Source organism: Stegostoma tigrinum, chromosome 40 (assembly GCF_030684315.1).
Source record: "Stegostoma tigrinum isolate sSteTig4 chromosome 40, sSteTig4.hap1, whole genome shotgun sequence".
Lineage (NCBI taxonomy): Eukaryota > Metazoa > Chordata > Chondrichthyes > Orectolobiformes > Stegostomatidae > Stegostoma > Stegostoma tigrinum.
The window spans coordinates 15,472,708-15,496,545 of record NC_081393.1 but is presented as its reverse complement, the minus strand read 5'-3'; the positions used below and the strand labels follow the sequence as shown (position 1 = coordinate 15,496,545).

Genomic DNA, 23,838 nt, shown 5'->3' with positions numbered 1-23,838 from the left:
TATTAAGGATGAGATTGTGGAGTACTTTGGGGAGTGAAGGTAAGATAGTGCTGAGCTCAGCTTCACCATAGGGAGGTCAGGCCTGAGAAGTCTGTTTGAATTCTTTAAGGAGGTAATTGCCACTTAGACAAAGGAGAGCCAGTGGATGTGATCTATTTGGATTTCCAGAAGGTCTTTGACAAGGTGCAGCGCAGGAGGCTGCTCAATGTAGTAAAAGCCTACGGTGTAAGGGGCAAGGTACTGGCATGGAAGCGGGGAGGCATTGGGAAGGACGTGAACGGGCTGGGAGAGCGGGCAAAGAAGTGGCAGATGGAATACAATGTGGGAAAGTGTGAGGTTGTGCACTTTGGTGGGAAGATTCGAGGCACAGGCATAAACAGGGAACTGCTTAGGAAACTTGAATTGGAGAATCTCTACGGTGTGGAAGCAGGCCATTCGACCCGTCCAGTCATACTGACGCTCTGAAGAGCATCCCACCCACAGCTACCCTGTATCGTTGCATTTCCCATGGCTAACCCAACTAGCCAGCACATCCCTGGACGCTGTGGGCATTTTAGCACGGCCAATTCACCCTGACCTGTGCATGTGTGGACTGTAGGAGGAAACCGGAGTATCCTGAGCAAACGCTCACAGACACGGGGAGAACATACAAACTCCATACAGACAGTCACTCGAGGGTGGAATTGAACCTGGGTCTCTGGCGCTGTGAGGCAGCATGTACTGAAATGCAAAAGGTACTTGGGAGTCTTAGTTCAGGATTCTCTGTAGGTCAACGTGCAAATTCATTTGGGAGTTAGGAAGGCAAATGCAATGTTAGTATTTATTTCCAGACGGCTAGAATACAAGAGCAGGGACGTACTGCTCAGGCTGTGACAGGCTCTGGTCAGACTGCACCTGGAATACTGTGAGCAGTTTGGGGCCCTGTATCCAAGGGAGAATGTGCTGGCATTGGAGGGGGTCCAGAGGAGGTTTATAAGAATGATCCTGGGCATGAGATGCTTGCCATATGAAGAGTGGGTGAGGATTCTGGGTCTGTACTCGATGGGAAGGATGAGGGGGAATCTGATTGAAACTTACAGAATACTGAGAGGCCTGGATATAGTGGGCATGGACAAGACCAGGAGAGACTAGGACCCAGAGGCGGGAGTGGGGCACAGATTCAGGGTGAAGGGACGACCCTTTAGAATGGAGATTTGGAGAAATTTCTTCACCCAGAGGGTGGTGAATCTGTGGAACTCAGAGGGCTGTGGGTGCCCGGTCATGGAGTGCATTTAGGACAGAGATAGATAGGTTTGTGATGAGTGAGGGGGTTATGGGTTACAGAGAGAAGCAGGAGAACGGGGTTGAGACACGTGCCAGCCATGATCAATGGTGGAGCAGATCCATCAGGCTGAATGGCCTCAATCTGCTCCTGGATCTGGCACCATCTCCTTGCCCTAAGGCCAAAACACCTTTGTTAACCTATGCTTACGCGGCGTCGGAAAATTCGGTCGAGCAGGCTCCTCTTGGGAGGTTCCGGAAACTGATTCCAGTCCAGATCCGGAGACCGGATCCCGTGTGGTCCGAAGACATTCAACTCCTTGAAGCACTCGGTCTCGATCATCTACACAACATGTTTGGGGAGGGGATTGTGGGGTCGGGGTGATAGAGAGAAGAAAGAGCAGTCAAGAAGGGCCGGTAACTAAGCAGGCCGTGTGTCCTAGCAACCCCGGGTGAGGAGGAGGAGTTGGGAGGCCAAGGGAATTAAACACAGGCCCTGGAGACATCTTGCCAACTTGACACAAGACCGCTTGGATACGTGGCCCTTGAGGTTCGCCTTGAACCTGGAGCTGCTCACCGATGAAGGTTGGGGGGGGGGGTGGAATAAGAGAGGTGGTGAGGGTCCACAACCAGGGAGTCACAAGCTAAGGGTGTGGGGGAGGACTGAGTTGAAGAGAAATGCCTTCACCCCAGAAAGTGGTGGGGGAGCCTGTGGAAATCTCTGCCATGGAAAGCGGTCAGGGCCACAGCGTCGAAATGTTTTCAAGAAGGAGCTGGATATAGTTCCTGGGGCTGGAGGGTGAAAGTGGGGAACAGGGGGCCAAGATGGATGGTCGGCCCGCCCAAGATTGTATTGAACGGGACAGCAGGCTCGAAGGGCTGGACAGTCTACACCTATTCAGTCAGAAAGGCATAAACTTTCGCCATTCACAAAGTAGAATGCCTCCAAGAGAAACAAGTGAGAGCAGTTCAATGGAGGCCCCTCACTTCTGAGCCGGTGAGAAATGGCTGCCCTTTTACACTGCTCTCCGCCCCACTTGGCTCAAGGGTCTAGAGGCCGGATCGATCGGCGCTCAGGCACAGGAAAATGGGATGAACCTGAAAGGGAGCGTGCCCCAGGCTGGCAGGAGGATGTGGCTGACCCGGGTGGAGAGCTAGTACAGGCCCGGATGGGCTGATCAGTCTCCTTGGGCACCATTCCCAACTCCAAACGAGTGACGTTTCGGACGGCTGCATTTTGTGAGCAACTGTTTTGAGCCGACCTGAACTCGGCGTGCCAAGAGAAAAAAATGAATCCTTTTCTTGCCGAGAGTACAGAAGAGTGATTCGAACGATGGAGGTAAAAGACAATCCCTGAAACATGAGGTATAAAACCCCCGAGTTAATTAGCTACGGCCAGTCCCACCACCCACTGACCCTGTGGCTGAACAACTTCTCAGCTTCTCTGCAAGCCCTCAATGTCATACTCATCTGCAAACTCTGAGACCTAGGTGTCTGTTCTGTTAGTGAATCCTCAAATACCTGACCCGCACACCACAATCTCTAAGGATAAGCGACGACTCTTCCTCTAGCATAATCCGTGACAAGGCGGCCCCACAAAGCTGCATACTCAGCCCCAAGCTCTACTCCTCACATGCTCACAGCGATCAGCTCTAACTCCACGTACAAATGTGCTGATGACTGTAGTGTGTCGGATCGCCAGCGACCACGAGTCAGGGGGTTCGATTTCCTGGGAGCGACCATCGCCAACAATCTGGTCCACCCCCGTCGAACACCAATGCCTCCTACTCCCTCAGGAGGCGCAGGAAAATTCCGCCTGGCCACAAGGACTCTCACTGATTTTTAACAGCCGCACTGTGCCTATCCAAGAATCGTTAAAAGTCTCTAAAGTATCTGATTCCACTACCTCTGCCAGCAGTGCATCCCACATGCCCACCACTCTCTGTGTACAGAGCCTACCTCTGGCATCGCCCCTGTACCCTCCTTCCATCACCTTAAAATTACATCCCCTCGTATTAGTCACTTCTGCCCTGGAAAAACGTCTCTGGCTATCCACTCTATCTATGCCTCTCATCATCTTGTACACCTCTATTGAGTCACCTCTCATCCTTCTTCGCTCCAATGACTCCTCCAACCCCAGTTTTACTCTCTCCCATCCTCTTTCGGAAAACGCAAACAGAGTGAAGAATGGCCTCTTCCCATTGCTATCAGATTTATGAACAGACCTCTCACACGTCAGTGCTGATCTCTCCCTGCACCTCCTCTGTGGCTGTAACACTCCAGTCTGCATTCCGCTCTACTCTCCTGTCTGGTAGGACTTGCACGCAAAACAACACTTGTCTCTGTGTCTCAGCGCACGTGACGACAGTGAATCAAACCGTCCCTGGGTTCCCCGTGCCTCTGACCACAAGGTGGCTTTGCCCCTCACCTCGTTTTGCCAGGGGATGGGGACGCTGCCGGTGGCAAACCTGCTGTAGAAGTCATTGTCCGTTTGGTCCAGGGTAACCCCTTTCACGGTGGAGAACTGTTCAATGTCCAGCACATCCTTGCAATAGACAGCTTGAGGCTAAAGGCGAGAGACAAAAGGCGAGAGACTGTGGGAGACGAGACGTGATTTGCTGACAGCTGAGCCGCAGCAGGGTTTTATGCCAGCCCTTCCTTGGCTCCTGCTTTCGGAAGAAGCCTTCCTTGGAGCAGACGGCTTCTGGAAATCCAACACTGCTTTCCCAATCAATTCCCATTCCCAGCCTTAAAGGGCTTGACAGGGTCAATGCTGAGAGAATTTTCTTCCTAGGGTGGAGGTAGCTATCATGAGGGGGCATAGTCTTAAAGTGATAGATATAGATATAGATATAAAAAGGTAGATATAGGGGACACATCAGAGGTAGGTTGTTAAGTCGAGAGTGGTCGGGATGTGGAATGCATTGCTGGAGAGGGTAATGGAGTTGGCCTCATTAGGGGCATTTAAACAGCTATTAGGTAGTATAATGGATGATAGTATAAGGCAGGGGTGGAGGTTCGATAGACCTTAGGATTAGAGTAAAAGTACAGCACAGCATCGTGGGCCGAAGGGCCTGTAACTGTGCTGTACTGTTCTATGTTCCAAAGTTACTTCCCCCTTGCGCTGACCCCACCCCCTCCCCTGCTCCAAACCCCCACCAAAAAACACCAGCAAACACTCACGTCGGGTACAAAGGGGGGCACCAGCATGCCAGCCTCGAGCTGGTGGAAGTTGATGGATCGGAAGAATGGATGTTCCCTCACTTCGTTGGCTCCTGCTGCTCCGCAACCGAGTCGCTGTTTGGGATCTTTGGCAAGCAGCTGGAAAGACAAGGGAACGAAGGGCAAATGGAATGGGCACTGACAATACCCCAGAAACAAACAGAATTGCTGGAGAGACTCAACACGCCTGGCAGTGCCCGAGAAGGGGAGAGATAACCAGCCTAATGTATGAAGAGAGACTGGGAGATAGCAGGAGCTGCCGATGTTGGAGAAACTGAGATAACAAGGTGTAGATCTTGATGAACACAGCAGGCCGAGCAGCATCAGAGGAGCAGGAAAGTTGACGTTTCAGGCCTGGACCCTTCTCTGAAGCATCAGCTTTCCTGCTCCCCAGATGCTGCCTGGCCTCCTGTGTTCATCAAGTTCTACACCTTGTTATCTCTGCAGAGAGACTGGATTGGGTTAGGATTATATTCACTGGAGTTTAGAGGGATGACAGGATAATGGTGGGGTGGGCAGTATCTCACAGAAACCTATAAAATTCTAACAGGGGCTAGCCAGGGTCAAGGATATTGGTGGGGTTGGGCGGGGTGGGGGAAGAGGCCCAAACCTGGGGGTCACAGCTGAACGAGCCGAGGTGCGGACTGAGATGAGGAGAAATGTCTTCGCCCAGAGAGTGGAGAGCCTCCACAGGCAGCCCAGTGCAGAAGGCCAAAGGGAACTTGTTCGTGGTGGAGGAAGAAATGGGAGAGAAGGAAGACGATGCTGGGTGAGGAAGAGATCTTGATCAATTCGGCCAATGGAGTGGCAGACAGATTTTAATTTGGATAAATGCGAGGCGTTGCAGATTGGTAGAACAAACAAGTGCGGTACAATTTCCAGCGCAGGCCTTGGGTATTGTTGTAGAGCAGAGAGACGTAGGGGATTCGGGTACACAATTCCATGAAGTTTGTGTCGCATGTAGAGAGGGGGCTTAAGAAGGCATTTCGCAACCTTACCTTCGCTGCTCAGACGCTTGAGGAGAGGAGTGAGGACGTCATGTTGAGGTCGTGCAGGACGTTGGTGAAGTTTGATCTGGAATACCATGTGTGGTCGGATGTAGAGAAGGATATTAGTAAATTGGAGAGGGTGCTCACTGGGATGTTGCTGGAAATGGGGCAGGGGGCGGGCGGCGGTGTTTGAGTTGTAAGGGGAGGCTGGGATGTTCTTCTCTGGAGCATCGGAGGCCGAGGAATGGCCCTGCAGAGGTTTATACAATTATGAGGGGTGCAGAAAATGTGAATGGCAGGGTCTTTTCCCTAGGGTGGGGAAACAGTCCAAAATTAGGGGGCATTTCTTTTTCAGGTGAGAGGAGAAAGATTTCAAAACGACATGAGGCGCAAGTTTTTTTTTTACACAGAGTGGTTCGTGTGTGTCAAATGACCTGTCAGAGGAAGTGACGGATGCAGTTATAATGTTTGAAACAGACTGAGCTAGGTGCAAGAACAGGAAAGGTCTGGAGGGATATGGGTCAGGAGCAGGAAGGTGGGACTAGTTTGGGATGATGGTCGGCATGGACTAGTTGGGCTGAAGGGCCTGTTTCTGTGCTGGATGACTCTGTGGAAATTCACCTCCTCGCTGGGCAAGGCCGGCCAATACAGAGGGCAGATTAAGGGTGGACCCCCTCCCCTCCCCCTGATGGAGTCACGTGTAGGGCCAGACCAGCTAAGGATGGCAGGTTTCCCTCCTCTCTCTGAAACCGTATTGGGATTTGAACCAGCATCTCCGAACCCACTCCAGGTGCCAACACAAGTTATCCCAGACGGGCCCCAGGGCTCACTAGCTGGCAGATGTCTTTGGTGTCCTCTGCGAATTTGTCACCGTACTCCTCCGCCTGCTCCCGCACCCTCATCTCCACCTCTTCCTGCTTCGCTCTCTCCTTCCGAGCTCGGAAGGGTGACTGCCCAGCCGTCATCTCGTAAATGAGGCAGCCTAGGCCCCACCAGTCAGGGCTCAATGTGTATTCCTTGTCGCTAATCACCTCAGGAGCTTCCAAAAGAAGAAAACGAGAGGGAGAAGCAAGACAAACAAAAAACAAAAGTCAAGCTTGAGGCATTAAAAAAAGAAACAGATTTACCCCGAAAAGGTGACCCTCGCTATCAAAACAGGCCCAGGGCAAGATGGGGGCCAGATTTAGGCTTTTAGGCCTAGTCTAGGCCTTAGGCTTTCTTGGCCGAGCATTGCTGTTGGGGTATCACACTGTGACAATTCCAATGAGTTCCCGTGTTCACTGGCCAGCTAATTTTGCGTTCCCTTCAAATCCCTTCCCACTTTCGTGCCATACCACCCCCAACACCTTTGGGGCCATCTTCAGCCCCGGCACCTTCCAAGTTCGGACCACCCGCTGTGCCACCCAGAGTGCTGTCGCTCCATGGCTAGGTGCCTTCAGTTCCTCAATCCCTCCCATGATTCACCCCGGTGCCAGGCGAAAGGACAGTGTGAGTTGTCAAGCGTGAGCGGCGCCCTTGGAGTTGCGCTAAGGAGGGTGGTGGCATTACTTTCTCTCGAAAACCCTTGCCTATCTTTTGGAATACCCTGACCCTGCGAAACCGCAACCACCTTCCAACAGGGGACTTGCAGAGAAAGAGGGGTAACGGGAGCCTGATAGCCCTTCTGGGAACCTAGTCCATTCAATGGGCTGAATGGCGGTGTTCCCATTACAACCTCCCAACATGTTACAGATTTTCCCATTTATAAAAAAAACTCCAAATCCCTCGCAATAAAGACCACAATCCCTTGGGCCTTCTCAGTAACTTGTACGCACACGCTGACCGAGAGGGTGATTTTGATTTTGATTTTGTTGTCACGCGTGCCAAAATACTTTGAGAAGCTTGGTTTCCGAGCGGCACACCGAGCAAGCAAAGGATGCACCTAGAGGCATACAGGTTCCGTTTCAGGTTACACTCTTCGAGGCTAGAGTCCATTCAACAGCCTGATAATGACCGGGAAGAGGCTGCCCCTGAACCTGCTGGTGCATGTGTTCAGGCTTCTGTATCTTCTGCCTGACAGAAGAGGTTGTGGGAGATCATTACCAGGGTGTGATGGCTCTTTGATGATGTTGGCAGCTTTTCCCTGATGGATGGAAGGTTGTCTTCCGCGACGGTCTGGGCTGTGCACACTGATTTCTGCAGTTTCTTACAGCCCTGGGCAGAGCAGTTGCCGTGCCGGGCCGTCATGCACCCAGACAGTAAGCTTTCAATGGTGCATCTGTAGGAGTTGGTGAGGGACCTTATGGACATGGCCAACTTCTCTCGGCAGGACGAGGTGTGTGCCTTCACGACTGTCACGTTTAGGTGGGAAGTGCAGGACAGGTCGTCAAATATTGTCACTTCGTGGAACTTGACGCTCTTCACCCTCTCCACCCCAGTCCTGTAGATGTAGACGTGTCCTCCTCCTTTCTTCCTGAAGTCAATGATCAGTTCTGGCAATGTTGAGAGACAGTTTGTTTTCACCGCACCACGTCACCGAGCCCTCCATCTCCCTTCGATAGTCTGACTCATCGTTGTTAAATATCCATCCCACTGCGATGGTGTCGTCAAAAAACTTCTGGATGGCGCCATTTCAGAATTTGGAAACACAGTCGTAGGTGTACAGGGGGCTTGAGGGCACATCCCTGGGGCGGCTCCAGTGTTACGTGTTATTATGGAGGCGGTCCAGTTATTTTCACTGATAAATGGTCACTGGATAAACATATGGATGATAATGGAATAGTGTACGTTGGATGGGCTTCAGTTTGGTTTCACAGGTCAGCGCAACATCGAGGGCCGAAGGGCCTGTACTGCGCTGTAGTGTTCTATGTCCTATGGCAGTCTATGGGTCAGAAAGCTGAGAACCCAGAGGCAGACAGCAGATCAAGGGCACACAGTTTCAAGATCAGTTTCCTGTCCAGAATACCCACGGCCATCTGAGCCACACTTTTTGGAGTTTCTCTCCATTTCAATAACAGCCTGCTTTCAGATTCATCTGACTCTTTAACCCATCTCCATGCCCTTCTGTCCTCATTCCATGCCCTCACATAGACCGCTGTCGCTGAGTGAACATGACTCTCGGTTAAAAAGAGTTGACCTTTCACCCGTGTTCCCGAGGGAGATTTGGGCCTGGGATAGGAGTGTGCACTCACCCATGTATCCGACTGTCCCCACCCGGCCACTGGCTGTCTCCCCCTCCGGGATCATCACTGCCAGTCCCAAATCTGATAACCGAACGTGCCCTGTACCAAAGAGAAAGGGATGTCAGTGGCCACCCCACCCCCAGCGAAGATGCCAACCCCACCCTGCCAGCTTGCTCCAAGTACCCAAACATGCACTTGTTCACCATGTCCACGGGCAGCGGTCAAGGGCGGCAAGCAGGTGGCAGGTAGAGAACACGCTGACACACACCCACACAGACATGGCCAGGCAGACGCACGCAGACACTGAGAACATTCCCCAGGTGCCAGCTCCCCGTTTTAACGGCGAGCACAGAGAGATTCCCATTTGATGGAGTGGTCCCAGGGAGTTGGGGGCGAAGGCCCACGTGCGCGTGGGGGGCACAGGGGACAGCAGCAGACATGAGGGACCGAACAACCTCCTGCTGCTCTGGTTCCTCGGGAAGCTTTGTTGTCACCTCTCCCGTGTGATGGTGGGGTGGGGAGGTGCGCAGTGTTCAGGCATTGGATTATCCTCTCCACCCAACCCACCATCAGAAACTCCCCACAGGGAGGGAGGATCAACACATCCAGAGAAACCAGGTCACTGAAAGCCCCTCAAAACGGTCAATTCCCCTCCCACCCTCTCCACATCACTCTGAGCCCAGCTTTCTGGATTCTAAGTCAAGCGACATTCCCACAATCCCACCACTATCCAGTACTTTGGCTTGACCAACATAAGGAGATGGGGTGGTGGAAATGCAGGAAAGAGGAAAATTGGTGTTTATCTGAGTGCTTGTCACATTGAAGACGTATTTCGAAGTACAATCAGAAGGCCGAAGGTGAGGAAATGAAAACAGGAAAGATGTTCGATGGAGACAGCGAGCCACGCTGTCAGATCTGGCAAACTCCATTATCTTGACGGTTGCAGTAAGGCTGCTCGCTCAGCACTAGGCTGGACGCAAGTCCGGAACAGTCGGTGTCAGCGCTCACGGTGCTGAGGGAATCGAGAGGGGAAATGACACAGCTTGGCTGGAAAAGGCGGTGAACAGAGTGTTACTCGAAAGGGAAAAAAGCTGCGGCACAGGGAGAGAGCGCGGGAAGTCCTCGGCAGAAATCAAGGAAGGCCTGGCAGGTAGGCCGGAAGGCCAACAGAGAGCTGGCCCTTGTTTCGAAGGGAGTGGAGGAGAAAAGCCGGGAGGTTTCACTAAAACGGTATCATGGCTGGAATAATGTGAATAGTTTTGGGGGGCTCATATACAAGGACTGGCCTTTGGATGCAGTCCAGAGAAGGTCCATTCGACTGATCCCAGGGACTATCTTATGAGGTGAGGTTTGGGACTGTACTCGTTGGAGTCTAGAAGGTTGAGAGACGACCTTATTGAAAGATTCCCTGGGGACTTGACAGGGGGAGATGTGGAAAGGTAGTTTCCCCTTGAGAGAGAGTCCGGGGCCAGGGGGTGGTAATCTCGGAATAAAGGGGTGGCCTATTAAGACAGAGATGGGGAGAATTCTTCTCTCTCCGAGGGGAGTGAGTCTGCACAATTCCTGAGGTCAGTCACAGTTGAGGCTGGGTCAAGAAATGCATTCAAGTCTGAGAGAGATTTTTAATTGGTCAGGGAATTGGGTGGGGGTGGGGGAAAAGGCTGAAATGTGGGAGGTGAAGTCAATCATCCATGATTTAAGTGAACGGGAGGAGCTGAATGGCTCCTCTCCTGCCCTTAGGTTTCACAGCGAGGAATGCAATACCTACCGTGAACCCCAGATTTTGAGCGAGAGAGAGAGCGCGCGAGAGAGAGTGCACGTGTGAGAGAAAGTGTGTCAGACAGAGGCTGACGGTGAGTGTGAGAGAGAGACACAGTGAGTGTGAGAGAGAGAGACACAGAGTGTGAGAGAGAGAGAGACACAGTGAGTGTGAGAGAGAGAGAGACACAGTGAGTGTGAGAGAGAGAGGCAGTGAGTGTCAAAGAGAGAGGCAGTGTTGAGAGGGAGAAGGGAGGGACAGGGGAGGGTGAGGGGAAGGAGGAGGGGGAGTATGGAAAGTGGGATTGTGAGGGGGAGGTGAGTTTGGAGTGTGATATGCCAACAATTTCTTGCTGTTTGGCTGCGGCTATAGTCAAATTCCTTCTAATAAATAGTGATTCATATTTAGAATGACTGTGTGTCCATTCACTTGACCGTGCTCATCAAGTCAGGTCAGTTTGGGGTGGAAAGAACACTGTACATTTCCTAAAACTGGGGGGAAAGATCGGGGGATCGATTGCATTGGGGGAGGTGTATGAACACAGACGCAGTCTCCAGGGGCTTCTCTGAGGAGACACTTCACCAGGATCCCTCATCCAACACTCACCATCATCATCAAGGAGGACGTTCTCTGGTTTCAGGTCCCTGTGGAAATACGGGAAAGGGGCACAGTGAGATGGTGCCACACATTGCCACGGTGCCCGCCGGCAAAATAATCTCCTGGAAAAACTCCGGCAGATTGCAACTGAACGTTTCTGAAGGGAAACACGACTGATGCGTTCCCAAAGGAGATAGGGCGACGGCAGACCTTCCTGCGCTGCGGAGGTGTCGGGATAATCTCTCTCACGTGCTGGGAGACGACGGTAGTCCCGGCGAGGCCGAAACCCGAACGAGAAACCGCGCCAAGCGGGATCCCTGCTCAGTCAGAATATCCCGGTGGCCGTGAAGCTTTGCAGAGTCCTTCTGCAGTTGGACCCTACGCCTGAGGTTGTCCAAATTGGGAAGGACTACACAATTTTTGGTGAGTCGCTGCTGTGCATCTTGGAGACGTGGCAGGGTGGGGTAGTTGTGCTTTGTCCTGGGCGGTTCTGGAGTGCGGGGGAAGTGTTCCGTCATATTCCTGCCTTGGTGGTGGTGGCGCAGGGATCGGGAAGGGAGTAGCTCAGGATTCCCAGCCTCTTGCCCCGGTCTCATACTGTTACCGGTGAGAGGGTTGGGTGGGTGGGGAGAAACGCTGGGGGTGCGTTCTGTCTCACCGGTAGACTATCCCTTCGCGGTGAAGGTGCTGGAGGCCACAACAGATCTCAGCGGCGTAAAAGGCCACTCGGCCCTTCTCAAAGCCTGGGCTACCCATCTTGTAAATGTGGAACCGCAGATCGCCTCCGCTCATCATGGTCAACACAAGGCACAGAGTCTGCTTCGTCTCAAAGGTGTAGGCCAGGCTGACCTGCAGAGGGGAGGAATATGAGTGGGAGTTAATGGAGAACGGGGCACTGGACTCCAGTGTCTGCTCCTCACTCCCAGACATCATTCGGGAATGATGGACAGAAACAACACTCACCAATCCCGGGACTGACCCTCACCAACCCCAGAAACTTCCGGATACTGACCCGAACCAATCCCAGGAATATACGGATACCAGCCCTCATCATTCCCGGGAATATCGTATACTGATCCAAATCTATCCCGGGAATACGCAAGGGCTGACCCTGACCAATCCTGGGAAAACCCAAGAGACTGACCCTCAGCAATCCTGGGAATATCCAGATACTGAATCTGACCAACCCCAGGAATATCCAAGGACTGGCCCTCTCCAATCCTGGGAATAGACGTTGACCCTCACCAATCCTAGGAATACCCAGAGACTGACCCACACGATTCCCAGGAATACAGCCTGACCCTCATCAATCCCGGAAACTTACGGATACTGACCAGAACCAATCCCAGAAATATACAGATACCAGCCCTCGTCATTCCCGGGAATATCATATACTGATCCAAATCTATCCCAGGAATACGCAAGGGCTGACCCTGACCAATCCTGGGAAAACCCAAGAGACTGACCCTCAGCAATCCTGGGAATATCCAGATACTGAACCTGACCAACCCCAGGAATATCCAAGGACTGGCCCTCTCCAATCCTGGGAATAGACGTTGACCCTCACCAATCCTAGGAATACCCAGAGACTGACCCACACGATTCCCAGCCTGACCCTCACCAATCCCGGGAATTCCCAGAGATTGACCCTCACTGATCTGGGGAATACGCAGACAGACCTTCAACAATCCTTGGAATAGAGACTGGCCCTTCCCAATCCCTGGGAATAGTGGGATGCTCACATCCAGAATGAGCGCCTCCTGGTTCCCAGCACAGTTGATCGATCCCAGGGGCCCAGTTGCCCCTGAGGAGCGAGAGAGAGAGACAGAGATAGGGAGAGAGAGAGAGACAGACAGAGATAGATAGGGAGAGAGAGAGAGAGAGATAGATAGATAGGGGGAGAGAAAGAGAGATAGATAGGGGGAGAGAGAGAGAGAGAGAGAGAGAGAGAGAGAGAGAGAGAGAGAGAGAGAGAGAGGGGGAGAGAGAGAGAGAGATAGGGAGAGAGAGAGAGAGATAGAGAGAGAGAGAGAGAGAGAGAGATAGGGAGAGAGATAGATAGATAGGGAGAGAGATAGATAGATAGACAGATAGGGGGGAGAGAGAGAGAGAGAGAGAGAGAGAGATAGATAGGGAGAGAGAGAGGGAGAGAGAAAGGGAGAGAGATAGATAGGGAGAGAGAGAGAGAGAGAGAGAGAGAGAGAGAGAGAGAGATAGATAGGGAGAGAGAGATAGCAAGCCTCCAGGAAATTGTGCGCTTACCACAAATCTGCTGTTCACTTTCTCCAGAATTTGCTTCTCGTTCAATGCCATGCTCTCACCTTTCCGCTTCTTAATTCTCTTTTTCTCCAGCTGCTTACAGGCGTACATCTTCCCGGTTGCTCGCACTTGGCAGGCACAGACCTGGTGAGGGGGGTGGGCGTGCGCAGCAGGGAAATGAGCGGGGATTGGAAATGGGGTAAGGGTCAGTGAGATCTCAGTCCAGATCTGGTCTCTCCTGCTCCTCCGCGGCCCTGCTATCCAGGCCTCTACAAATTTCAATCAATCAATCAGATTTCCCCAATCATCCTCCTAAACGCTGCGGAGTGTAAGCCCGGAACCATTTCTCGTCCCCGGGATTGCCCTTGGTCAGCTCATCCTTTCTTGGATACGGAGCCCAAAACGCTCGCGATATTCCGGGTGACCATAGGCTAATACAGCCTCGGCAGCACACCCGCTGCTCATATCCGAGCTCAGTAGAAATAAGAGCAAGGATGGCATTTGCTGTCCTAACTGCCGACTGAGACCGCGTGTTAACCTTACCTCACCAAAGCCTCCTTTCCCCAGCACCCTGTACTGCCGGAAGGTGTCCCGAGTCACGGCCCGCCTGGAAGACAGTGACAGAACAATTGTAAGGAACAGCTCTCGACATCGCAGAACCCAGACTGAACCTTCCTCACGTTGGCCGGCGATGAGGATCCAGGGTGGATTTCTGAACCGAAAGGGGCCAGGGAGTGCCAATTCGGCCATGCCTGATGCCCTAGAGCGGGAGGGTAGGGACGCGAGACTCGCCGCAATGTTTCACTCCACCCATCAGTCCGGGAAGCATGTCAGAAGCAGTGGTGGCATTCTGGAGACCTGATTCGACACCCAAGCATGCCCTCTGCCTCTGTGCCCGGCAGGGGGGGGGGCGGTGGGTGGTGGGTGTTTGGGTGTTCAAAAATGCCCTCCCCTACACCCTCTGAAATCTCCCTCAAGGGTCTGAACGCCGCTGGCTCTGCGCCCCCCGACCCCCACCAACCCCAATACCCGCGCAGCAGAGGGTTCGTTCTGACAGCGTGGCTCAGCGACACTGCAGGAGGTAGCGGAATGCGGCAAGGGGAGCTGTTGTTGCATTCTACAGAGGGGGATGGTCTTGCAAGGAACTGGGCAGTTTGCCCCCACCTGGGAACCACACCCTGTGCCCCCACTGCCCCCCGAACCCCCAAGGGCATGATCCTGCAGGGCACCCCGCTGGTTTCAGAGTCGAACTGCGTGTTCGAACTGCAAAAGGGGGCTCACCTTTCCAAGCATTTCCACTGCAGGAAGCGATCAAAATACATACTCTCCTGATATTCAGAGAACGGGGACCCACTGAGGAAGTGGTGCAAGGCCCTGCCCCGAACAAAACAAAAACAAAAAAAAAATCAACATTTCGAAGGTGGGTAAGGCGACAATAGCCTGATACAGAGAGTTACTGCACCTCTCTCTCTCTCATACACACTACAGGACACCTTGCAAGAGTGCAAAGTCCGAGTGAAGGGGAGGAGGACAGGGGCCTGCCACAAATCAATGGGTGGCACCCTCCACCCCTGGGTATCACACCACTGAACCACCCCCCCACCCACCAAGAACGTGACCCTGCGGGCACCCCACTGGCTCGAACCAGGCGTCAGGCACTGCCTGGCACACCATGCCCACTCACAGTGGGCTTTGGGAGGTGGTGGGGGGGGGGGGGGGGCAATCACATAGAACATTACAGCACAGTACAGGCCCTTTGGCTCTCGATGTTGTGCCGACCTGTCATACCGATCTCAAGCCCATCTAACCTACACTATTCCATGTACATCCATATGCTTATCCAATGACGACTTAAATGTACCTAAAGTTGGCGAATCTACTACCGTTGCAGGCAAAGCGTTCCATTCCCTTACTACTCTCTGAGTAAAGAAACTACCTCTGACATCTGTCCTATATCTTTCAGCCCTCAATTTAAAGCTGTGCCCCCTCGTGCTCGCCGTCACCATCCTAGGAAAAAGGCTCTCCCTATCCACCCTATCCAACCCTCTGATTATTTTATATGTTTCAATTAAGTCACCTCTCGACCTTCTTCTCTCTAATGAAAACAGCCTCAAGTCCCTCAGCCTTTCCTCGTAAGACCTTCCCTCCAGACCAGGCAACATCCTAGTAAATCTCCTCTGCACCCTTTCCGAAGCTTCCACATCCTTCTTATAACGCGGTGACCAGAACTGTACACAATACTCCAAGTGCGGCCGCACCAGAGTTTTGTACAGCTGCAGCGTAACCTCATGGTTCCCGAACTCGATCCCTCTATTAATAAAAGCTAAAACACTGTGTGCCTTCTTAACAGCCCTGTCAATCTGGGTGGTAACTTTCAAGGATCTGTGTACATGGACACCGAGATCTCTCTGCTCATCTGCACTACCAAGAATCTTACCATTAGCCCTGTACTTTGCCTTCCAGTTACTCCTACCAAAGTGCATCACCTCACACTTTTCTGCATTAAACTCCATTTGCCACCTCTCAGCTCAGGTCTGCAGCTTATCTATGTGTCTCTCTGCAACCTACAGCATCCTTCATCACCATCCACAACTCCACCGACCTTAGTGTTGTCTGCAAATTTACTAACCCATCCTTCTATGCCCTCATCCAGGTCATTTATAAAAATGACAAACACCAGTGGACCCAACGCCGACCCTTGCGGTACACCACTAGTAATTGGTCTCCAGGATGAACATTTCCCATCAACTATCACCCTCTGTCTTCTTTCAGCAAGCCAATTTCCGATCCAAACTGCTATATCTCCCACAATTCCATTCCTCCGCATTTTGTACAATAGCCTACTGTGGGGAACCTTATCGAACACCTTGCTGAAATCCATATACACCGCATCAACCAGTTTACTCTCATCTACCTGTTTGGTCACCTTCTCAAAGAACTCAATAAGGTTTGTGAGGCACGATCTTCCCTTCACAAAACCATGCTGACTATCCCTAATCAATTTATTCTTTTCTAGATGATTATAAATCCTATCCCTTATAACCTTTTCCAACACTTTACCAACAACTGAGGTAAGGCTCACTGGTCTATAATTACCAGGTTGTCTCTACTCCCCTTCTTGAACAGGGGAACCACATTTGCTATCCTCCAGTCGTCTGGCACTATTCCTGCAGACAATGACGAGTTAAAGATCAATGCCAAAGGCTCGGCAATCTCCTCCCTGCCTTCCCAGAGGATCCGAGGTTAAATCCCATCCGGCCCAGGGGACTTATCTGTCTTCACCCTCTGAAGGATTTCTAATACCTCTTCCTTGTGAACCTCAATCCCACCTAGTCTAGTAGCCTGTATCTCAGTATTCTCCTCGACAACATTGTCGTTTTCTAAAGTGAATACTGTTGAAAAGTATTCATTTAGCGCTTCCCCATCTCATCTGACTCCACACACAATTTACCACTACTATCCTTGATTGGGCCTAATCTTACTTTTGTCATTCTTTTATTCCTTAAATACCTATAGAAAGCCTTAGGGTTTACCCTGATCCTATCCGCCAACAACTTCTCATGTCTCCTCCTGGCTCTTCTGAGCTCTCTCTTTAGGTCTTTCCTCGCTACCTCGTAGCCCTCAAGTGCCCTAACTGAGCCTTCACATCTCATCCTAACATAAGCCTTCTTCTTCCTCTTGACCAGAGATTCCACCTCCTTCGTAAACCACGGCTCCCGCGCTCTACAGCTTCCTCCTTGCCTGACAGGTACATACTTATCTCCTCAGACAGGCGCCGATGTTCACTCACCTCAAACATTCAGCGAAGAGATCTTTGCCGAGCCTTCCTCCCAAGCTCTCCAGGCACTGTTGGGCATGGCGCTCTGTAATTCCTGGCACATACTCTGCCGACTGCGAGGATGGAGAAGGGAACAGACTGAGGGGGCAGACACCTCAATAAAAACCATCGTTCCCAACACCCACACACAGCACAGGTCCTCACACAGAGGAGACAGTATGGAGGTGTGGCGTGGGGAGAGAAGGGCAGAATATTCTCTCGGCGCTGACCCTCCAACGGTGCGGCTCTCCCTCAGTACTGACCCTCCAATGGCACAGCGCCCCCTTGGCACTGACCCTCCGATAATGCTATCACTTGGTGAACCTGTGGCAACAGAAACCCTTTTCCCGTTTTGAGAGCTTATCTAGGATGTGGGAAAAGAATTGCCTGTAATGCTATTCCCTTTTGGATTGAGTGTCTCCCATCCCCGAGGCACTGGAAGCTGCCTTTCAGTCGGCAATGTTGTTGGGGACACTGGGAGGCAGGAAGTTGTAGTTTGGAGTTTGTAAGGTGCCTGGGGGAAAGAATTGCGTGGTCCCTTTAAAAGATTGTGTGCTTTTTCTGTGCGTAGAGGGTGCGTGGTGAAAGGAGGGCGCCCTTTGTGGGAGATACTGGGAGATGCAGACACGGGTCACATCAATTCTCCTCTCTTGGTCAGGGAGGGAATAAGGATGGCTTAGTCTTGAATCCATGGGACAGAAGGACAGCAGAGTGGGAGGGATTCCCAAGTAATGAAATCCGAGGGAAGACGGGGCTGAACCAGAACAGCCAGTGGAATAGCATTCTTGATGGGCTGAATTGCCCCAATTCTTGGGCTGACTTGACACACCTCTCCAATTCTTCCCAGGATTGGAGCATTCCTCACCCCCAGAAACAGAGCGGCCGGACATGGACCCCTTCCCGGGGTGCCACATCACTGGAGGCAGCCTGGGGCTCAAGCTCAGTGTTCATGAAGGACATTCGTGCCATCTTTCAGACAGCCCATACCCTGCCTAGAGTGAGCGCCCGCTGGCACGGAGAGCCGTGCTTACCTACCCCCGCCCCCTTCACTGTTCCGTACCCCCTCAGTTAGAAACCTGTGGACGACCTCTTCTGCCATCTCCTTCCTCTTCTCATTGGGAGCCAGCTCATACTCTGCCTGGAAGGGGGAACAGACACAGACAGAGGTCACCTCTCTTCCCCAGTTCTCTCTCTCTCTGTCCTTCCTTTCTCCACCACGTGGGCATCGCTGGCCGCCAGCCTCTGGTACCCGCCCCCACTGAGAGAAGCCAGCACGGGTGTGGAGTTACGTGGAGCCCAGGGATGGGCTAAGAACAGCACTCAGCCTCCCTTGAGAATGGAGGGATGTTCCAAGTGAGCATAGCCCAGTAATACAGAGATGTCCACCAGGCCATTCAGCCCCTTGAGCCTGCTACTCCTTCAGTAAGATCAGTGTTCTTTCACCCAAATCCACATTCCGGCCACCGACCTTTCACTCCCCCTTGGTTTGGGAAGAATCCACAAAAATAAATTCAGGGAGACCCCACCCCCAACTTTTATCATTTGAAATGGCTCTGAACCTTTCATGTTTCAATTCGGTCTCCCCTGAGACTTCTGAACCCAAGCAGATAACTTTCCTCCGAAGGGAACCCGCTCTTTCTGGATATTAGCCCGAGTGAAAGCCTCAAAAGGGAGAGGAGCCATAGAGGACGTCACACTAAGTGTTAATAGCAGAAAATGGGTCATGCTTTGCTCAGACCCAATGTGTGCAAGCGACAGGGTCCTTAAAGCAGTGTACATGCCTCAAAGCCTTGGAATTGCAGAACCATCATGGCTCAGAGGCGGCCATTCTGGCCATTGACTCCGTGCTGGCCCGCCTCAGGATATTTCCAACATGGCCCTTCCCCACCCCTTGTCCTATCCTCAATCCTCTTCGATTCATCACATTTTAATTCCTTCGTACAACTCCGCGAAAGAAGAATTGGGCCCCTTCTGCCTATCAGGCCTGTGCAAACCCAAATCGAACGGCCCAGCCCCTCACTGCAGTTTTAAGGCAGTCGGCCCTGGGCATCGTCAGCGGCCTGCTTTCTGTGGGAATGAATTGAATGTGAGTGCATCACCCCCGGATAACTCTGTGGGCCAAATCCTGATCTCACCTCCAATCGCGTGTCCGTGTGGCCCTGCATTTCCAGTGGTCTCCCCCTCCCAGCTTGCACATCCCGGGACGCTACGGTTGTGAGGTGTTGGGGGGAATTTAGCACAGCCGACCCGCCCGAACCGGCACCTCTTCGGATTGTGGGAGGAAAGCGGAGCGCCCAGAGGGAAACCCGCGCAGAGAACTCCGCGCGGACAGTCGGCCCGGGGCCGGGATCGAACCCGGGTCCCCGCGTAGCTGCAAGCCACCGTGCCCGCCCTCAGCTTCCTCCCGGCGACCGGGGAACCTGCAAACATGATGTGACACCCACACGCCCCGGCAATAAGCCAATACCAGCCGATGCCAAGCTCACATTTCGTCTGATGGCGGGGAGGTGGGTAGGAGAGGTTGGCATGGCGGAGGGGCACGGTGCCCACACATGGGGTCAGGCTTACCATGCAGTTGAGGAACCCGATGCAGTGCCTTAGCCGGGGGAGTGTGCGGCAGAACTGGAAGAAGAGCTCCCGGCCGATGGGCTGTTTGTCACACAGGCTGGAGTAATCCCGTTCTGAAAGGCCGAGAGACAGAGACAGGATTCGCAAGGCTTCCCAGGACAAATAAAAACGCGCAACCGCTGAGCGCACCGCCCCCCCTCCCTCCCCGAGCCCCCAGCCACAGTACAGACCCCCATGGCGTCCCCCTCGATGCGTCTGCCAGCAAAACGTGCCATCCTCCCACCATCTCGATTTAGCCGCTAGGCCCGAGGAACAGTTGGGTGTGAGTTGGTGCAGAATTCCAGCAGTCCCAATGGATGACGGGGCAAATGCCTGGGGAAAGGGGTGGTTGCAGGCCCTGAGTAAGGGTTTCGTCTCCAAGGAAGGGTCAGCACGGGCTGAGCGGCCTTCCGCTGGGCAGCACCGAGAGAGCCGGGTTGGAACTCACTACTGACCGAGGCAAAATGAGCAGCGTCACGAGATTCTCTGATGCCCCACGAGGCGTGGAGGGCATTGCTGGCCGGGCCCAGCATTTATTGCCCCATTTCCACACATGCCACCCCACCCCCCCACCCAATTGCCTGAGCTGCTGGTATTCCATCGCAGTCCTGAGGCTGCGGTAGGATTCAGTGATGGTAAAACCATTGAATGTCAAGGGGGTGATGGCTAGACTCTCTCTCGGAGATGGGTGCAGCTTGGCATTTGTGTGGTGCGCAATTTACTTGCCACTTATCAGCCCCGAGCCTGAATATTGTCCATTTCTTGTCGTGTTTGAACACGGAATGTTTCAGGATCTGAGCAGTCACGAATGGCACTGAACATCGCGCAGTGGTCAGCAACAGCCAGGAATTCGTGAGGACACGCTCCACGTAAGATGAAGCATTGCCAGGCATGACCAGGGAGCCAAAACCATCAGCTCCCTGCTTCAATCCGGTCTCCGAATGCTCACCGACCCGAGCACAGAGCCAAGCTTTCTTAAAAGAAATTGGTTAAAATGTGTGCTTTCCCAATGCCTGGGCATTTCTGGGGCAGGCACTGTGAAGCATCCCGGCCAGTATCCCATTTCCCGGGCAGGGCCACACAACACTCCAGCTTTAGTGAGAGTGTGCCAGGATGGGGATGGGTACAGACTGAGAGAATGGGCTGGGCGTTGAACTGATAGTCAAGGGTATAAAATGCAGAGAGAGAGAGAGAGAAGAGGGGAGGGAAGGCGAGCGCGAGAGGTGGCGGGGGGAAGGTGAGCGCGAGAGTGGGGGGTAGGCGACCGTGAGAGAGAGGGGGTGGAAGGCGAGCCTGGGGGGGATGGCGAGCGCGAGAGGTGGCAGGGAAGGCAAGCGCGATAGAAGGGGGAAGGCAAGCGCGGGGGTGGGGGAAGGCCAGCGAGGAGTGGGGTGAGTGAGAGACAGAGAGAGAGAGAGAGAGAGAGGCGGGGGAGTGAGCGAGAGATGGGTGGGACTGTGAGAGACGGGGGTGGGTGGTGAGAGGGAGAGAGAGACCGAGCCAATGACACCCACATACATCCCCGTGACCCAAACACAAGCTGAGTTTGACAGTTTGCGAAGGACAGGTAGTAAACAGAGAGGCCGCAGAAACGAACTGACCAGAATGTTTGTGAGGAACAGACACTGCAGTTTCCTGGAGCAGGTGCATTAGAAAGGCAGAGTTATCAATTCTGTAGGGATTGGGAATTGACTGTGGTGGAGGTCAAACGGGCAGAGTGGCCTATTTTTTGTGACTCTGACCAAGGACTTGGCTCTCGCTCTGCCCAGGTTACCATCTGCCAAGTTTACCCACCCCACCCCTGACTCTGATCCGAAGTGATGTGGTGCCAGGTCGAGACTCTGCCCTGGAGATTGGGAAAGGAGTGGTGGGTATCCGGCGGCAACTCTGGGAATTCTGTCTGGACCTAAGGAAAGGAAATCTTTCTGAACTGCAAAAGGCAGATCTCCGGAAGAGGGCGGAAACCACACCCGGTTCGATACCATCGCTGGCTCGTGTCCTCAGGGCAGATCCTTTTCCGAGCTGCGGAGGAGGAGTGGGGAGGGCGCACAGCTCCGATGCCAACTTCCGATCTCCCCCCCCCCCGACAACCCCCACCGTGTGCAAGTTTGCCGACCGCACCACTGGCCTAGGTCAGATCTCAAACAATAATGAGGCAGCCCCCAGGGGACATGCTGTAAATCTCTCTCCTCGGCATCAAACATAAAGGAGCTGGGCCATTGGCTTCGGGAAGCAGAGTGGAGCTGGCACACCCATTATCTGCATCAATAGAGCCGACGTGGAGATGGTCAAGAGGATCCAGTCCCTCTGCCCTGGGCCACCCACGTTGATGTGACGATCGAGAGAGCGCAGCAACTCCTCGACTTCCTCAGGAGGCTGAGGGAATTCAGCCCGTCCTCAAGGACCCCGCAGAAAGCATCCCACTGGCAACTGCTCTGCCCAACACCACGAGGAACTACAGAGGGACGCGAACACAGCCCAGTCCATTGGCTCTATCTATACTTGCCACTGTACTCAGAAATGCCTCCCAACTCCAGTCCTCCCTTGGTCATACTCTCTTCCAGCCTCTTCCATTGGGGGCAGAAGGCGCAAAAGAGACAGAGAGACAAAGTGGGGAGAGAGAGACCGAGAGTGAGCGAGTGAAGGGGAGAGCGGAAGAGGGCCGGGGGAGGGGGGAGAGAGAGCGAGCGAGGAGGGGTTTGCGAGAGGGGGGGATTGAGCGAGATTGGGGGGAATCGAGCGAGGGGGGAAAATCGAGCGAGGGAGTGGGGAAAATCGAGCGAGGGAGGGGGGAGCAACAGATGCCCATTTGTCTGGGCACCATTGGTAAGAGATTCCCACCCCCAACTCCCGTCCCAGGGGCCAAGCTGGGAGCGCATGTGCGCTCTCCTCAAACCAGCCGCACATATGCCAGTGGTGTCATGTGGTGTGTGGTGCCTTCAGCTGTGCCAACCCACCCCCCTGCCCCCAGTGGCTCCTCTATGTCAGCTGAACCCACTCTGAGATGCCAACGCGCGACCGAGCGGGGCTCCCCGCGCTGAGTTCAGCCCTCACAACTTAGATGCTGAACCTGAGCGTGCAGGCATCACGTTTGTGGCGGTGGTGAGGGGGGAGTGGGGGGTGAACATGAAGGGAGGAGAATTTCAGGACCGCACTGAGGCTCAGCCAGAGGGCAGACAAACCTGGCACACAGCATAGAAGTCTCTGCACTTTGGCAGGAAGAACAGAGGAGCTTAATATCATTGAAATGGAGAAAGACTGCAGAAAGCCGAGAGAGCTGAGAATTCCCAAGCAGGGATCCAAGTCAGACAACTCATGGCAGAGGGAGTTTAATTTGAATAAATGTGAGGTGTGCACATTGTTAAAACACACAAAGTTAAGAGTTATACAATTAATGGCAGGGCCTTGGGTAGTGCTGTGGAACAGAGAGATCCAGGGGTTCAGGTACATAATTCTTCGAGGGCTGTGTTACATGTTGACGGGCCAGGAAGGAGTTTAGCACACTTGCCTTCATTGCTCAGTCTTTTGAGGATAGGAGTTGGGATGTTACACATTGAGGTTGTACAGGACATTGGTAAGGCCTTTCCTGGAGCACTGCACCCAGTTCTGGTCTCCCTGTTATAAGGGAAGGATATTATTCAGCTAGAGAGGGTTCAGAAAAGATTTACCAGGATGTTGCCAGGAAAGAAAGGGTTTATCAGGATAGGCCGGGACTTTTTTCACTGGAGCATGGGAGTTCGAGGGTTGACCTCGATGCAAAGCATGAGGGGTACAGACAAAGTGAATGGCTGGCCTATTTCCCCTGGGGTGGGAGGGGGGTGTCACAATGCTCTCGCCATGGCATCGGCCTCGCAATCAGGGACAGGAATCGGCGCGCAGAGAAATTACACTTACTTTCCGAAGACAAGCCCACCCCTGCCCAGCCCCAGGCCCACCAGGATTGGCAGCGTGCACTCACCCAATGTCCTCCGCAGCTCTTCACACTGACTGATGTGGGGGAAGCGTAAGATGTCCTTCCACCTCTTGCTCCTTCCTTTGCGCTTGCCGGAGCCCCCTGGGGACAGAAGAGCAGGTGGCAGTGAGGTCGGGATGCAGGGCCTGCCACGGGGGATGGAGCTGGAGTTGGGAAGTAGCGGCATCGGGCAGAGCAGATAGACCGCACGGGCC

At 53.3% G+C, this 23,838-nt stretch overlaps 1 protein-coding gene across 1 annotated transcript in view; it reads right to left on the bottom strand.

Annotated features, from left to right (window-relative positions):
- The window catches only part of LOC125448049 (G protein-coupled receptor kinase 5-like), a 37,871-nt gene that overhangs the window by 5,073 nt on the left and 8,960 nt on the right, over positions 1-23,838 (bottom strand). The window contains exons 2-15 of the mRNA XM_048522998.2: positions 23,630-23,725; positions 19,633-19,745; positions 18,125-18,202; positions 17,038-17,138; positions 14,529-14,621; positions 13,791-13,854; positions 13,251-13,391; positions 11,647-11,837; positions 10,998-11,035; positions 8,642-8,731; positions 6,302-6,510; positions 4,444-4,581; positions 3,689-3,826; positions 1,472-1,603 (exon numbers count right to left, since the gene is read on the bottom strand). Coding sequence (XP_048378955.1) covers positions 1,472-1,603; positions 3,689-3,826; positions 4,444-4,581; positions 6,302-6,510; positions 8,642-8,731; positions 10,998-11,035; positions 11,647-11,837; positions 13,251-13,391; positions 13,791-13,854; positions 14,529-14,621; positions 17,038-17,138; positions 18,125-18,202; positions 19,633-19,745; positions 23,630-23,725 — 1,622 coding nt within the window. The remainder of the gene's footprint in view (positions 1-1,471; positions 1,604-3,688; positions 3,827-4,443; positions 4,582-6,301; positions 6,511-8,641; positions 8,732-10,997; positions 11,036-11,646; positions 11,838-13,250; positions 13,392-13,790; positions 13,855-14,528; positions 14,622-17,037; positions 17,139-18,124; positions 18,203-19,632; positions 19,746-23,629; positions 23,726-23,838) is intronic.